This window comes from Trachurus japonicus, chromosome 7 (assembly GCF_045865225.1).
Source record: "Trachurus japonicus isolate A0001 chromosome 7, Traja_1.0".
Lineage (NCBI taxonomy): Eukaryota > Metazoa > Chordata > Actinopteri > Carangiformes > Carangidae > Trachurus > Trachurus japonicus.
The window spans coordinates 8,470,646-8,488,893 of NC_140913.1; the positions used below are offsets into that span (position 1 = coordinate 8,470,646).

The window sequence follows — 18,248 nt, forward strand, 5'->3', positions numbered from 1 at the left end:
ATTTATCATTATTTGCTCAAAGTAATCATACCATCAGAATCTCATAAGCAGCTAATCATATCTGTATCAGACGTCATTACATTATTTTCTTTCTTTTAAAAAAAAAAAAAGGTTTGCCCAACAGTAGAAAATGTAACCCAGATTATATCAACCACTAAGAAATCATTTGTTACCTCCCCAGGTGAAAAAAAATCAATAGGTGAAGTAAATGTGAGCTCAGATTGAACATCTGACCCAAGACCCAAGATCTGAACATTTTGACATGAAAATGGCAAATTCCAGACAGACAGATCAGGAGAAAATGAATTTTGTTCAAGGCCTGTCTCTGTCTCAACAACACACTCTCGCGACATATGGCACAGATCTCCTAGATAACGTCAAACATCAACTAACGTTCATGAACTGCCGTGCTAACTAATTTACATAATGCAAATGACTGCTGTGGATATAAATAAATAAAAATACTTCCCTTTACCAACTACTTTTATGAATCCACACACGTTCACAACACGAGGGGACGGGTGACCACGCCCACTTACTGTAGGAGACAGGAAGTGTACCATTTCATATCACTGGCGCAGCTTCTAATGAGCCATCTTGTCATAGTAGAGTATCTTGCATCCAGTTTGCAGAGCTGCGCTGTGTGTTGCTGTCCACAAAATATTTAGACACTTTTATAAATGAACACAGAAACAATTCAATATCTGCTTAGATGTTTGCTTCATGTCTGTTCTGAACTAATTGATTAAATTATGCAGGCAAAGAATACATAAACAACAATCTTCCCATCATTAGATTTCATTATAAAGAAAAAACATTGTTGGAGACAATGACCACAGTTTACAACTGTGTTTACTATGAGCTCAAGCAAGCACAGTGTGATGTCATCGCTGCAGCGCCAGGGATTACAGAGACAGTGAGGCGATAATCAGGGTGCATTATGTAACATGATGATATATCTTTGGATCTAGTGCAGTCTTTATCTGTTCTGTATTAGAAATGTCTCCAGGCTGCAGAGATTACAGTGGACTGGTTTAATTAAAAAGGAAGCAAATGTTTATTCAGTTACATGCGCACACAGCTGACCCTTACTCTTTTCTTCTTCTACTCTCTCCCTCTCCAGGTCTGTGCTGCTCCTCTTAAAGAATCCCCCGTTCCTGTTCCTGTGCTTGGCCGGAGCGACCGAGGCCACCCTCATCGCTGGCATGTCCACATTCGGTCCAAAGTTTCTGGAGTCGCAGTTCAGTCTCAGTGCATCAGAGGCTGCGACGTGGTTCGGTAAGACAGCGTTCACTAGCTGAACAGTTAGCTCACCTAAACAGAATATTGTCTGTATTTGAATTTGAAATTTTTGGACCAAAAATGGGCGTGGTTTCTATCTGAGGTCAATTTTTTGTTTTTTTCCAAGCTAGATGGGGTGATTTTTTTCTAGATGAGAACAGACGTAATTAAAATACAAAGGCTCATCCGACTAAAGGAAGTTAACTCTGACAATATAGAGCATCAAATTGATTTACTATATGTATAATAATAATAATATATAATTCCTACCTTTTCCTGAGTTTTATGATTAGCTTCAATAACCACTTTTGAATAAGGCCTTTTTTCAATTGAGGAAATGAACACTTCCAGCTAAAATGACAGGTTTTATGCCATTGATATATTCGTTACTGAGTTCGGATTGAAATTAAGCTGCAGTCTCAGTGAATGAAGTGTGGAGAGCATGGGGAAGACAACCACTACTTCATGTCTGGATGCTGTTTTCCATCCAAGGACACGCTGCGGTCTCTTCTCCTCGGGCAGTAACACTGCATGAAGTAATCACATACCATAAAAAATAGGCTTTCTATTATCCTCCAAATTCTGACAAGAATATTGGCAAAATTCAGATCCATGTTGAACACATATCCAATTTGCTTTTGACAGTGTGAACAGCACAAGTCGCATTGAATCTGACATTTTCAAATCAGATTCAGGCTACTTTGGCTGTCTATACACTGCAGGTCTTGATGCCCAATTCCGATTTGTTGCCTATATCCGATTTTTTTGACGGTCTATTTACATGTTCTATCAGAAGTGACCCAGATCTGATAATCTGCATTTACACCTGCTGTGCTTGCATGAAACGACCCGCTGGAAATAAACTAGTGATTTCAGGAAATTGTCACGTAATAATATAAGAATATTTTTAAACAAAGGTGAGTCTGGTGTTCAGAGTTTATATCCAACACGTCACTTACAAAGTGAACGTTACAAAATAACGTTAGTGAAGTGGCTGCGTGAAACGTGAAATCTGGTGTTTATCTCGCGCTCCCTCGCTTGCCCTCGTATCGATCCGCATATGAATGTTACTGTAGTGGCTATATGAAAACAAGAACTAGTGAGGGGGAAAAAACAGACGCGTGGACACCACAAAAATTATTTTTTTATTTATTTAAACCTTTATTTTAACTCGTTGGTCACTGAGGTTTCCTTCATTTACAGGGACGACGAGTTTATTAAACACTGTAACGCCTGTGACAGTGATTTCATTTTGATTTATTTCATTCATGGTATTCTCACATAGTTGCACATATACATTGTGTACACATTTAAATTCTGATTACAGCTGGCCACAGCTGGCCACGGTAGTCCAGGTCAGCCCCACGTGTCAATCACGGACTACAGAGGTTCAGCGAGACGCGTGAGCACGTGAATTAATATTATCATTGATGACGTATGACACGCATTGCCAGGGAAGATTCGATCTGTCTGTTTAGACTGCAGACGCATTGGCAGAGATCCGATTTGTATCTGATTTATTTCCACATATAACGGGGGCCTGAATCTGATCTGACAATATCCGATTCCATGCGCATTTGTCCCGTTTACACATTCATGTTACAGATCCGATCTGAGCCACTTGAGAGAAAAAAATCGGAATTGGGCCACTTGAACCGTGCAGTGTAAAGACAGCCTTTCAAATGTGGTACTGAGTCAGATTCAGATCTGATGTTTTCCAATGTGACCGCACTGTGAACAGTTAAGGTGGATTTGATGCGACTTTTATGTCACTTTACAATGTTTACTCTAGGTTATGTTGTAAGAAGGGGCAGCAGGACCACGTATACACGCCACACACACACATACACACAGAGAGCAATAAAAAAGCAGCTTGATAAAATGTTGGATAATTTGACATGTAGCGGCGTGTGTTTACCGACAACAGAACAGCTGTAGTGAGAGCGTGAGCGCTGAAGGAGAGGAGATTATAAATAAAAAAGGACACGTGGTGTTAAACTTTGTGTTGTACACACTACAAACTAAAGTAATGGTAGCCTAACTGAGACTAAAATACAGAGTTTGGCTCTTTTTCTTCATTCTTTTCCTCCTCAGCAGCTGCTCAGACATTTTCCAGCTTCCATTTCACAGACATTTTGAAATAAAAGTGGAAATACTCATTCCCTCTATGTTTCCTGTACAACAGCTGCTGCGCCTGGCGTCCTTGTCATTGTTCTTTTGCGCATGCAGGTCAGTTCAGAACCGCAAACCGCACTGGAATCTGATATCGGCCACATATTAGATGGTAATGTGAACAGCCAAACAAAAAAACTGGATCTGAGCAAAAAATCCGAATTGATGGGGCGGCATTTAGCTCACTTGGTAGCGCTCCCGCCCCATGTTGAGGCTACTAACAGTCCTCACTGCAGCGGCCCAGGTTCAAATCCCACATCGGGCAGCCCTTTCCTGCATGTCATTCCCCCTCTCTGCCTCCCCCTTTCCTGTCTCTCTCTGCACTGTACTGTCAATTAAAGGCAATAAAAAGCTAAAAATAAATAAATAAATAAATAAATAAAAAAAGATCTGAATTGAGCATCAAGGTTTGCAGTGTGAACGTAGCCATATTCAGATTCAGGCCCAGCCCTAATGTGTACTGTACAAGCCATGGATGCATCGGACAAACTTATGCAACTCAACTTTACTCTTTACTGGTAGTGGAACTGCAGCCTGATGGTGTAGCTCTTTACCCCTGCACCCCCACCCCCACCCATCTCTCCAGGATACATGGTGGTTCCAGCAGGAGGCGGTGGCACCTTCCTGGGCGGCTACATCGTGAAGAGACTGAACCTGCGCTGTCGAGGTATCATCCGCTTCTGCATGGTGTGCGCGATGATCAGCCTGCTTGCCATCTTCATCTTTCTCGTCCACTGCCCCAACGTGCCAATGGCAGGCATCACAGCGCCGTACCAGTCAGGTCTGATGGACAATCACCGGCTGGACCAGTACGACAAACCCAGCAAGCTGCACCTTAGGAACAGGTGTGGTGTTCAATTTGAATATTGATTCTGGTTTAGTTTTGATTTAGTTCATTTATTTTATAGCTTGTTCAAGAACCAGGACTCCTTCTTTTGGCCTGTATCTTTTCCTCATTCTTCACCCATTCTCCTCATTTGCTCCCTCCTTCCCTCTCATGCGTGCCCCTTCTTCCCCTTCTGTGTGCAGCTCTTCTTTAGAGGAGGACCTGACAGTGGGCTGTAATGCAGGCTGTAGTTGTGTCAGAGAGCTGTACAACCCGGTGTGTGGAGCAGACGGGGTGATGTACTACTCTCCCTGCCACGCTGGCTGCAGCTCCATCAACCACACCGAACGCTCCACCGGAAAACAGGTACAGTACAAACACACTCACACACACACACACACACACACACACACACACACACACACACACACACACACACACACACACACACACACACACACGTCACTTTAGTTTGACTAGAGGCAAGTCAGATGTCATTTACTATGATCTGAAACAGAGCAGCCTACAAGGTCACACAATTACTCGACTAATATTCCCTCTTCTATGCTCAAACGTTCCTTCTTGCAGGAATGAGGCACTATGGGTTCTATGAAATATGTTTACTGTTTTCTTTATCCATAAATGTAATCTTGGGTACGAAAAACACAAATAAACTGTGCATGTGGCAACCTTCCAAATTAACAAGGCATTCAAATGAGTCCTGCTCAGTTACAGTCATTTCCATTTCCATTGTTAGTAGAAACTGATAATTGCACCTGTTTGTGTAGTGTAATCCTGAGGCAATAAAATGTATTGCTGATAAATAGACATGAAAAAACAGATATTTTAGTTTCATGATATTCAGCTTTACACACAGCCTCGTCTGTCAGTGAGTGTGTTCAGATGCACAGGAGTGTCCCTGTTATCAGTTCTAGTATTGAGGCATGTGTCATGAAACACAAGTACTAGTTGTCAGAATAGTTATGTTACATTTGAAATGAGTGAAGCAGTGAGAGGTGTCAGACAGCTGAGCAGTTCTGCACCACCAGATCACTTCCTGCTGTTTCCTGTGATAGTTTCAGTAGTGTTGTCTGAGGTGCGTGAATCTGCAGGGCATGGTGTAGAAAACCTCAGCACCAACAAAAGGCTGCAGTTTTCAACCTCTTTAGTGGTTAGGTTACCCTGCACTGACATACTGTAGTGTCTGTCAGTATTTCAGTGGTGTGTGGTTGAGTGTTTGTTATGGCATTGGCCCTGCGCTGGCTCTGATGGAGAGACTGGAGCTTTGCAGAGAAGGCTCTGATCTTTGCTTAATTCTCAGACCATTACAGCTCTTATCTCTTTTTTTGTTTTTCTTGTTGTCTGGCATTGCCAGCTGACGCAAGTTAAGGGCACATTGTCACATGATCATATTAAAATGCTACATAGATGGTAAGGCATTGGTCTAATCTAATGGCATAACACAATAATTTAATACTTTAACGCCCATTTGACTACTTTGATACTTAAAGCAATACTTAAGAACTTTCAGTTTTCAAAAGCTCTGCGTGTTGCTGGATGCTGGAGCCGTGACTCAGCGGAGCAGCAGCCGGTGGAAGCACTGACTATAATAGAAACGTATCGGCTCCGCAGCCGTTCCGCATAACTCTCCCTCTTTGGTTTTTTAGTCTCCTCAGACAAAACTTTTACTTTCTTTATAATTTTCTTGCTGCTTCTGCCATGATAGCGGTAACCCACACGAGTGGGGAAAGGGGGAAGTGACGTATGCCGTAAAGCAGTCAGCACATTTGTAGTTTTTTGTGTGGAGGGGTTCCTACCATCCACCTCGAAGCTGTTTAGTGCCAGTGAAGGTGATACAGACCCCCTCAGGCCATGACAGAGGTGTCATTCAACCTGTTGTAAGTCGATGTACCATCACAAAAGTTCTGAAAATATTATATGAAGGTTGAAAAGTTACTTAGTGTTGGTTTAATATTTTGGGTACATTTTGCTGAATGCTGTGGGAATCCTAGAGCCACATGATCAAGGGCCCCATTTAAGCGGGGGTCAACCCCAATCATTGAACCATTTAGGCCTGTGATATGACAAGCCTTCACTGCTACACTCTCAAGTCCAGGTAAACAACTTCTGGACTCCTCAAAACTAGTTGAGGAGGAGGAGCACATATTAACAATATATTGAACTTTTATGTTTTTGTTATGTGTGTGCATGTGTGTTTAGGTCTACTCTGGATGTAGCTGTGTGGTGGGGAATGTGTCCTGGGGTGAGGAGGGCTTTGCTCTGGCAGGGAAGTGTGGCAGCTCCTGCCACCACATGCCAGCCTTCCTCTCCTTCCTCTTCGTCATCATCTCCTTCACCTTCCTCTGTAGCATCCCAGCCCTCACCGCCACTCTCAGGTAGGTTGCTACAGTGAGAAAAAAACAAACAAACACATGCTAGTAGTGTAACTTCTGCCAACTCTGTTAGATTTACTCACTGACCTAACAGTAAACATAACATTTTATTTTCTTCTCATTCTTTTATTGTTACCACTCAATGGGACCAGTATGTGTGTTACCTTGGATATTACACGTGCACCTACCTTAAACTGGAGGTGCACGCGCACATCCAAGACAAAAAAAAATAGGGCAGGTGCTCAGCTGTAAAAGAAATCAATGAAAAACAACAGACAAATGGCTCACAGAGTAGCCTACAGAGCTCCGATTTCTACTGTCAGGTTTCCAGCACCTCAGCTTTTCATCAGTCAGAGAGCAGTGATGTTGATGTTCACCATCGTGGGTCATTTGTTTGTCATTTTTTTCTTAACCATTGGGTATAGATGAAATTACATGATGTGCATTTTTACACTCGGTATTTGCGACCAATAACATCCGACCAGGAAGTAAGGTGGATGTCTGTGTCATTGTTTCAAAAAGTTCAAATACTCCTGCACCTCCCTGCAGTTCCAGAGACACCAGGGAACCGGGGCGCCTCGGTAAACTGCTGCCTGCCCACTCCACTGAGGAGGGATAGAAGTGTCATCACTCAGTCAGTCAGGGACATTCACAGTTATCAGGCTCCACCGTTGCACTTTTGTCTGCAATTTTAAAGGGTACAATTGTCATCCACTTCCCAGGTCAAATGGCTCTCCAGTGCACCTGCATGACGACGATGTTACATCAGCGTTAATGTAAATGCAACACCCATGTGCGCATGTTAATTCTCTCCCCTTTTCCGTCTTCCAGAGCACAATCACTGTAAACAGACGTGTCTCCTGCCCTGTTGTTGCTCTTAAACCAGAAACACCGTGGCTACACTGTGCTCGAGTATGAAAGAGTCAGACTTAAAATAAGTTGAAAAAACACACAATCTCACACTGAGACTGTGACACTTTTAAAGCACCGAGGATGAGACACCATTGATCAGCATTTTGATCGCTGTTTATTCTCTCTCCCCTGCATCTGTGCTTGTGTGTGTGTGTGTGTGTGTGTGTGTGTGCTGTGTATTTCAGAAAGACAAACTTGCCGGGCACTGTAAAAGGAGTCAGTCAGGTTTCTTAGTGGGTTTCTGTGTGTTTAAAAGGGCAACCATTTATTTGTCTGTAAGGGTATTATAGGGATGGGTGGTGGGAGGTGAGGGGGAGAAAAAACACTTATATAGGCTACTGTTGACTTGTAAAATACATTTTTGTGACTAAAAGTGGAATAAAAAATATATATATTTATAAAAAAAGGGCAACCTGTCTAAAATTATCATAAAAGCTTTGTTTAATCACTTATAGATTGTAATTTAACTCAATAAATTTGAACAAATTTGATACCATTTGAAAAGTATTCAATACTTGAGTTGAGGAGGTGCAGAGTATTCTAATCCGCCCAGATGGTAAGAAAGTCATCAATTAACCTTTTTTTTTTAAAAAGATCTTTTTTAAAAGAGGAAATTATGAAAATGCCAACTACAATCTCCGCTACTGCCACTGTGATTGCAGAAAAATGAAAAATGTAATTGCGTGCTGTAACAGAGATGCATGCTGTGAGATGTATTGCCACGGTTGATCTCATCTCATTAATAAGTCCAACAGATGATGCAGTGTGTGTGACAGGGAGACGCAGACAGTCTTATCATAGCACTGTCAAGACAAACTGTGGAGCCGAGGAAGCAGATAAAACAAAGTGTCAGACTGTATTATAATGAAGTTTGAGGTTCAGAGTCTCTGCACATCTGACCGACACTGTGCTGTGTAGGTGTGTGCCAGACAGCCAGAGATCCTTTGGACTCGGCATCCAGTGGATTGTTGTGCGCACACTTGGTAAGCCTGCATTCTTCTTACCTTTACTGCCTGGATGAGTGATTAATCGACTCCATGCAAACGCCACGATTTGTGTCCAATCTGTGCTGCTGTTTTTCTTCGCAGGTGGAATTCCTGGACCTATAGCATTTGGCTCTGTGATTGACATCTCCTGCTTGCTGTGGCAGGATCAGTGTGGTGAGCAGGGCTCCTGCTACCTCTATCAGAACTCAGCCATGAGCCAGTACACACTAGTAGCTGGTATCATCTATAAGGTAATACCAACATACAGGTTAACGGGTCCTTTACTGCAGTATCACTGAAAATCTTCAGAAGTTGATATTGTAGTTTTGAAAATGTGAGCTTTGTCAGACTACCTTAAAGGAGACATACTGTCCCTTTTCCACAAATTAAAATAGTTCCCAGGTGTCTTAAAGACATGTCTGTGACATGCTGTGGTCAAAATACCCCAAAGATCAAACATCACAGCTCTTTTCATCCGCTCAAAACAGCTCGTTCAGAACGGCTGGTTTCAGTGCCTGTCCCTTTAAATGCAAATCAGCTGCTGCTCACCTAGCCCCACCCCTTCTACTGGTACCAGGTAGGGGTGGGGTTATGCAAATTTGATAGCTAGTTACATCACTAGAAGACATCTGAGCTCGTAAAACCACATGGATTTCAATCTAGGGAGCCTTCAAATTACAGGGTTTTTTGTCAGTTCTCACATTTTGGGGGCCAGAAGGCAAGACAAAAACCAAAATATATGTTAAAGAGCCTTCAAAAAGTGATATTTCCATAATATGTCCCCTGCAAAGACTATGCAAAAATTATTAGTAATTAGTTTTAGTTTGGACCTACACCTTGACTGTCTCCATAATATAAAACCAGCTAAATATATTTTATTTGTAATGTATATTCTATGTCCTCTCAAGCTTTTCCCCTGTAGCTGTAATAACAGCAGGTCAACAGGTGACATGCTTTGTTGTGACATCACAAAGTTACAGAAGTCCCGATGGCTTGTTTCATGGCTCTGTTTCTGAATACAGGTTGTGTGTATTTTTCTGTGGATTGAAGCTTTGATACTTTGACAGTATATAGAACCTAGACTGATGTATAGTCAAAACAAAAAGACATGGAAATGTCACTGTACAGTATAAGACCTATGTATGTTATCTTATTATGTTCCTCCTGTAACATCTCATGATTTAATGCTATTGTTACGCGTTCCACTTTTAAAAACTTAAGAAGAATTCGATCAGTTTTCTTCATCCAAGTCTAGATAAACCCTTTGAGAGGAAGATAAAAACAAGTGATGTCACTAGAGTCAACACTGGTTTGGACTTACAAAGACTGATCTATAAAAAAAAAAGAAACATCGATTATTATGACCCATAGTTACCATTTGTTGTCAGGTGACCTCTAATGATTGTAGTTATTACGACAGCAACAAAGCTATTTATTTACTTTGCTCCACACCCTAAACCACATTGTTATCATTGTTGCCACAAAAACAAAGATTGTCTAAAAAAGAAGGAACTTTTTATTTTAACCCAAACCACAACCTTTGCCGTAAACTAACCAAACTGTGACTGATGCATGAATGTTTATTACTGTATGGTGACTGGTGGGGACAGTCTGCTGCACCACTGTCTGGATATTTCATGTGTTTATAACAACCAAGGTCCAGTGCCCTTGTTGCATTTCAGGGGAAACTCCAATGTGTCATATCCGATTGTTAAAACATATTATTTATGTAGTTGTTCGGAGAACACAAGACTCTAATTAAACCAAACTAAACCTGATGTTGGAAAAAGAGATAATAAAAAGATTTTATCTTATTTTCTTTCAAAAGTGTGATCATGATAAAGCCTCCCCATTGAAGTAGAGTGAATCCCACATTTGAGTAACTTGTCACCATCAGGCAGACATTCACAGTCTTCTGACTTTTGAAGAGGTTGCAGTGATTTTCCCTCTCTGTTCGCTTTTTGAGTTTGTCATTACGACTTTCTGTGACAACAGTCACACCCGGCTGCTTGACACAAGATTAGGCCCTGGGGCTTTTTTTTTTTTTTTTTTTTGTAGTAGTAGTATAAACATCAAGAGACATTTTTCACACATTTTCAGTTGTCAGGTATTTCTGTCTATTGTGGCAGCAAACCATGTGACTCAATCTTTCAGAAACTTCTGAAGGTTAAACTGGGTATTTTATGAGCAATAAAAACAAAAACAAGAGAAAACAAGACACAATAAACACACTTGGGAGAATTTTGATAGTCTCGCAAACATGCTGTCATAATGCACCATCACCTTTGGAGCTGGTGTTACAGCAGGACATTATTAAATATCGGAGGTAGCCTGATCACCTGTTTGCTCCTTCTTCAGGTTTTGGGGACAACGTTCTTCCTGTTAGCCAGCATCCTGTACCAGCCTCCTCCTGAGTCGCCTCAAAGCAGCTGTGAGAGCACCGACCACGGAGCGGGAAACATGAGTGACCTGCCCGTCAAAGACCTGCCTGAAGACGGCGTCATCGTCAACCTGCACGCCAGGTTATGACGTCTGAGACCCCCTAACCACTGAGTTTTTATCTGATTGTATGTGCGTTTATGGGTGTGCATGCGTGTGTGTTTTGATGGTGAGTGTGCGGGTGGTGATGGGGGTGGGGAGGTGCTTCCTTTTCACCAACAGCCTTCTCTCAGCCATAATGACACCAGCCCCCAGCATACACATATGTAGATGTAAACACATGCAATCAAACCAAATTGACTACAAACACACACATTCCCATTATACACACACACGGACACACACAGTACTACTACTACTACTTTTAATAGTACACAATGATCTCTAACATGCTGCTTCCTTGAAACTAAACCCTACAGAGATTGCATGTGTGTGCATGTGTGTATGTATCTGTGTGTTTGATTGACAAGGCAGTGCCACACAATTTTTTATGTAGTCAAAAGCATTTCTACAGATATCTTTAAATCATGTTAAATAAGTTCGAATGACATTTTTTCCGAATGTGAGTGTAGTGACATTACTCTCATTGTGTCATATATCATTGTCCTTCAAAAGCCAATGAAATAGTTGAGACCCATGTGGTGTATATTATATGCCATGCGTATGAAGCATTTATGGATGTGGAAAAAAAGGGGCATCTTCTTTTGTTCTTTACTCATTAGTGGACGATAGTTTCATTGCTTTATTTGCTTCCCACAGATAAAGCCATGGGCTAGTATACAGTACAGCTCCACTCCTATAATGACAAAGCCAAATTGTTTTAATTTCATGTCACATTTTACACCAAGAGTATCTAAAGGCACTTATATTAATATAAAATAATGTGAACACAGACCACTGGTCAAAGTACAGCAGCACAAATATATTTTCAATTACAAAAGCACATGTGTATTTTTGATAGCTATTTGAACACATGTATGATACATTTACGACCAGGAATTGGCTTGTATTTAAAATTAGTTATAAAGAGAGGAAACATGTGAAACAACATGTTTTCTACATGAAATATATAGTTAGTGGTTTAATGGTTTGCTTGCTCTGTTTGCAAGTTTAGCATTATGAACTTTGATGCTTCTCTTCTATAGAAATTGCATAGCTGCACTTTAAAAAAAGAAAAAAAGAAAAAGCGTTGAGAAGTTTGGAGAGTGTAGGTTGATATAATGAAGGCCTAGTAACAGTATTTAAAATGACAAAATTACGGAACAAAAGTACCTGTTTCCTGTGGGATTGCCACAATACTTTGGTGAACTTTGACCGAGGGTGAGATGAGGCTAGAGGAAGCTGAACTGCTTGCTTGTTAGCTTCTTAGCTGTGTTCAAGTAAAGCCAAACTGTAATGGAAACCTCAATCAGGTTCTTTTCTACAAATACTAGCAAAAGCAAGCTCGTGATAGCCAAGCATGTAAACCCAAATACATTTCACTTATTTAGAAAACCTGAGGCTAGAAATGACCATGAGACTCTTTAATTATCTCTTCTGTGAATGAGAGAAACATTTCTCCACCAAACAAGAAGTGACCTAAGCACTGTTAGCAGGGCTAGTTGGGAGGTGTTATACCTTTGCTAACACATTAACTAGCTGGAACCACTCCTAGCCCTTGTCAGTCACAATTTCTCTCTGTTGATATTCTCTTTGTATTCCCCATGGGATTTTACCTTACCTTTACTGAAAAGGGAACAAAGCACTCTGGGAAAGCTTGCTAACTGTCATTTAGCATGCTTGGTTTGCCAACAGGACAATACATTTTATTTAGATGTTCATGTATGAGTATGTAGGTTATGTCTACATACGTAGCAATTACAAAACTATTCATCTTTTTGTGTGCAGGGTTCACTCCATCAAAGGAAGTTGAATACAAGTGTAAGATGGATCAGAGTTAATAAGCTACATATTGTATTATGGACTTTCCATTTCTCTAACTGTGTCCCAATTCAGGGGCCCTGTACTGTAGGATAAACCAAAAAGGAGACTATCTGGCCCACAGACGATTTTTGCTTTGTGCCACCAGCTGTATCGGCCTTAAAGTTGCATTGTAAAGCATCACTTGTGTCCCCTAACTTGACAACAGTTACAGAGTTAGATATTCCGCTGAATTGAAACACAATACTTACACATTTACTTACAGTGTAAGGTTCTCTATCAGCGCTGTTTGCTATGTTATTTCCATTAGTGGACACATTTCTTAGCTGCAACTGAAGGAGCCTTTGAAATGCTATAGTGCAGTCACAGCGCTGTGATGCTCAGATGCAGCCTCTGTGGGATGAATTGGGATTCAGCCTCCTTTGTGTAAAAGTTCACCAAAGCTCAACCCACCGTAAAATAAATTTGAACCGGACTCCCATGAGTAAATCCACTGATGGTGGTGGCATTTATTTTGGAAAGAAGGGACTTTGCCACATAATTCTGCAGTTTAAAATGCTGGTGTGATGGTGCCTTTTAGGGGACATATATGGGACGTAGCTTGTAAGTTGATGCACAATTGGCATGAAATGCAGTATAGCCTAACAAACGTTTGGACCTAATTATCACTGTACTGCAAGTCCAGAGAGGTGCCAAAGCAGCTTTGCCTAACAACTCTTGTATTTTTATTTTCTAATCATTGATCGTATTTATGCAAATAATTTATTTATACTGTTTCAGCACTTGTATTATGTTTTATGCATTCACTGTGTGATGATAAAAGGAATCTGCCCTGGCTCTACTCCCTCCGTCCTTTGTCCATGGAGACGCCTCCTCTTGTCTTTCCTGTTTATGTGATAGTGTAACAACCTGCTGTATGTTGCCTGTTTTGTTGTCATTTAACAATTGACCCCAACACCCTCCTGTGGATGTTGAGGAGTCTCAGCTCCATGTGAATGTGTATGCAGTTCTCCTAGTTGTGCTTCTCAGTCAATCGATAGGTTGAAAGCTATGACAAACCCCTCTGTAAATTGATTGGTATTCTTTTTTATTTTGTTTTTGGTACTGTATGTTTTGTTTTTCAAAAAAAAAAAAAAAAGAATCAGTGGACTTGAAATCAAATCTTTTTTATGGAATGATTCAAAGATGTCAGTGTTTTCTAATTACAAAAGTTAAACAGTAGATTATTTCTTGTGACTTTTTTTTATCCCTGTGTGCGTGTGAGGGTGTGCACGGTCTTCCTGAGATCAGACGAGGACACAAAACATTCACACAACACAAGGCAGGAAAAACAACAAACAAAATGAAGGGAAGCAAAACCAAACAAAACAAAACTCAGGTAGCCAAGCATTGTTCATTCCCACAAAATGTATTTACAATTTTAAGGTTCTTTCCTTCCTTTTTACTCAAATCAAATGTCTTAGGAAGCAGATACATAATAAATACCATTGTTACACAATTTTAGAAAAATAGATGTTAGAACTGATATTTGAGGGGGATTAAAAGCAAGAAATCAATGCCCAACAAAGTTATACGGTATTTGTGTGTAACTTTGTTAGAGCCACGTGAGCTATACTATACCACCATGGTCTCACTCCTGACCCTGTTATATTGCCTTCCTGTGTGCCACCAGTCCAGTCCAATGAGGAGCTGAAGAGGACTGGATGCAGAGGATGTGTTTCCATGACAACTGACAGCTCACCACTCGCTGAGTTCCACTGTCGCTCCCTGGCTTCCTCGCTGACATGTTTTATGAAGCCTGCCTGAGACACACTCACACTCAGACCACTGAACACACAGGCATTATTATAAGGCACACACAAAGCAAACATTTGGCTCGAGCACAGTGCAAACACATTAGATTGCTTTTATATATAGAACAAGAGAAAGAAAAAGTGCCCTAACTACTTGTACTGATGTTGTTTTGACAGTGTTATAGTTTCATTATTAAGAGCTCTTTTTCAAAACTACTATGACATCAGGCATTACAAACAAAATACTGCACATTGTAAACAATGAAACATGTTTTATCTATATGATTAAATTTAAACTTTGACCTTAGACCTTGTTAATAAATTATCACTTGTGAGGAAACACAACTCACTTTTGAGCTCTATATATAGGAACTATGAGATGTGATCTCTTCATTAAGAGGTATTAGGGATACAAGGAAGGGGACACATAAGGGGATACATTTAGGAGATGCATAAGGGTGCCGATTTTTATTTTCTTGTACATTTGCTGCAATGCTCATTCTTTCAAGGGCTGGAGCCAGTGTCAGCTGATAACCCTGAGGATGGGACACAGCCTGGACAGGTTGTTAGTCTATTACAGGGTGGACATTTAGAGACAAGCAACCATTCCCCCCTTCTGGAAATTTAAAGTCACCAATCATTTGTATTATCAGGAAAAGTCATGGTACATGGATGAAACCCCACAAACTCCTCACCAACTAACCCTTTTTTTAAGGCTACATAAAAAAAAAGACAAAAGTTATTCTGCTGGAATCAGTGGGAGAGCAGCATGAATGGGGTTAATCCACTTTATCTTTGGACGGCAAGGACATGTGAAAGAAAATGTAAATGGAAACATCTTGTCTAATCCTTTCCTCAAGCCTTTTGATCAAATAATCCATCTTTACTTTTTGAGACCTTAAAAAATATAACTGTAGTTGATGTAGCCTATACTGTATAACTGTAGAAATAGCTCCATGGTGGAACAACTCCAGCACATTTGCAATTTGATAATAAGCCGCAACTGGTTGTGCACTGGTTGTGTATAAGGGACCACAAGCCAAAACACGAATTTAATCTTTAATAATGATCTATATTTTGTATATATTATGCACTTGTATGCACTGGTAATTGTGCATTTAAATAATCTTTTGCATCCCAACGACCACCCAAACGCTTTAGTCACCTTAACCCATTCATTCATGCAGTGCATGTAACTATACTGTGCATTCACGATAATGATACATCATTGGCAATTTTGGGTTCAGTATCTTGCCCAAGGACACTTAAACATGGACTGGAAAAGAGAGGGATCAAATCACCGACCACTTGATTAGTGGATAACCTGTTCTTCCTCCAGCCGTCACTTTTCAAACCAGCATCAAATATATCGCTTAACTTGTCAGAATAAACTATGTCCATTAAATATGGTTTTCTTTTTCTTAGATGTTATGAAAAACACCTTCAAACAGATTAAATTCTGCTGCGAACTGTGTGAAGTGTATCATTATGAGGACATCACTGAGACTCCTGAAGGTTTTCTCTTGTAACACCACGTCCACATTCATAAGTCGCCCACCAGTCACCACTAGATGGTGCCAAGTCACAATGTTTGAGCAGAAACCTATCAGTGTGAGGCATGTTTGCTGACTTGATGTGTCAGCACATAGAATATTAAACATAATATAATTAATCAAAATACAAACATTATAATGAATATGTATAGTTGCAAGAAAATTTCTGTGTAAACATACAGAACACAGTGTGACATGATGTTATCTGTCTTATGCACACTAACTTCAAACAGTCTGACCCCTACAACCTCTTACCCAGTTATCAGAGGAGCAGAACAGATAACAGGAAGTATACATCAACAGAAACATATTCATACCAGCACAGCCACAGTTACTATCTTAGCACAATTTATCTTTAGCACATGGACGAGGATAATGATGAGTGATTTCAAACATCTAAAACATCATGTGAACATCTGTAAGATGACGTTAAAGAAATGTACATTATGTAACTCCTATCATTAGGGGTCTTTAAAACAAAACAATAGAAAAAGATGACATTGAACAATGTCATGAAACAGCGTGGGAGCTGAGTGCCAAGAATTTGCAAGGTCAATTTATAACTTCAACATTTTATAAACCAAACATTTTTTTTTTTTAAAGTGCTTGTAGCTCTGATTTCATCACTTACTTACTACTCCCTCCCCCCCCCCACACACACACATACACACACTTGAGCCCAAACCAGACATGTCTGGAGTAGAGAGAGGTTGAGTAACCGCTACACACGCTCAGTTTTCCATCATTCCTCTGGCATATTGAGTGTTTGACCTTTCATGGCTGTACAAGCTGCACACTTTGACTTCAACATGAGCTTATTTCCATTCTGACCACCATGGCAACATAATCACAATGATAGTGCAACATCAACAGCATATTACTCGATAATGAGAATCATGACTGTCATTATTTTCTCATTAGAAAACCAGTGGAGGTGAATGGAATCCTTTCACAGAGGAGGCAGGAGGTCATGACAGAGACAGTTACACAGGTTAGACATTGGTGTGTGTGTGTGTGTGTGTGTGTGTGTGTGTGTGTGTGTGTGTGTGTGTGTGTGTGTGTGTGTGTGTGTGTGTGTGTGTGTGTGTGCGTCATGGTATACAAAATGTTAATGGACTGTTCTTCATTCATGTGGAAGACCAAATGTGTTGTTAAAAGGGGCATAGAGAGAGAGAGTGAGGAGGCAAGAGAGAGACCATGTTTGTTAATTATTTGCTGGCTGCATCTAGGTAAGACACGCATGCCAGAAACATGTATGGCCTCCGCAATATAACAACATTCCTAAACAAGAATGGCACTCAGTGGAGCGCATACCTCCACCAAGGACAGACAATCTTGCACACAGACAGCTGTATTTGCTTTAGTCCCTACACATGAATGCTACGTGATGAAATAATTTATATACAGCTCTATGAATGGTCTTGTTATATCACTATTGTAATATCCAACTGCTACTGTTATTCACTAATTTTATCAAATGCTTGATGAATGGCATACCGATGTAAGAATTTTAAAAACTGTGTTGCAGATTCAGAGTTTTTTTTTTTCTGGATCTCCATCAAATAACACAACATTCAAAAAAGGTCTAGGTCAAGGTCACGTTTATTTATAGAGCAGCACCTTATGACAACCTAGGTTGACCAAGGTGCTTTACATAAAATAGATAACAATAAAATACAATAGTACATTTCAAAAGACAATTTTGGCAATGACACATACATTCAGCAAACCAAAAAACTTGGTTTAGAAAAAATGGGTTTTGAGAGAGGACTTAAAAATCTTTGACGACTGGATATGCTGTGGTAAACTGTTCCACAGTTTAGGGGCAACCACTGCGAATGGCCGATCGCCTCTAGTTTTTAGCCTGCTTTTAGGCACATCCAAATTTATTTCATTTGCAGACCTCAGAGCTCTGATTGGTCTGTGAACATGTATGAGTTCAGCTACTGTAAGTACAGAACAAATCTACAAAT

The 18,248-nt window shown here is 40.4% G+C and overlaps 1 protein-coding gene across 2 annotated transcripts in view; it reads left to right on the forward strand.

Moving 5' to 3' along the window:
• The window catches only part of slco4a1 (solute carrier organic anion transporter family, member 4A1), a 109,327-nt gene that overhangs the window by 11,503 nt on the left and 79,576 nt on the right, over positions 1–18,248 (forward strand). The window contains exons 6-12 of one of the 2 annotated variants that reach the window (XR_015036139.1): positions 1,124–1,278; positions 4,040–4,298; positions 4,483–4,645; positions 6,500–6,675; positions 8,503–8,567; positions 8,673–8,821; positions 10,929–11,689. Coding sequence is in view for 1 of the 2 variants with exons in the window: in XM_085781073.1 (XP_085637199.1) it covers positions 1,124–1,278; positions 4,040–4,298; positions 4,483–4,645; positions 6,500–6,675; positions 8,503–8,567; positions 8,673–8,821; positions 10,929–11,099 (1,138 nt within the window). In the remaining variant the exon portion in view is untranslated. Of the gene's footprint in view, positions 1–1,123; positions 1,279–4,039; positions 4,299–4,482; positions 4,646–6,499; positions 6,676–8,502; positions 8,568–8,672; positions 8,822–10,928; positions 12,381–18,248 lie in introns of those variants that run through there. The other variant, XM_085781073.1, reaches the window with a different exon arrangement.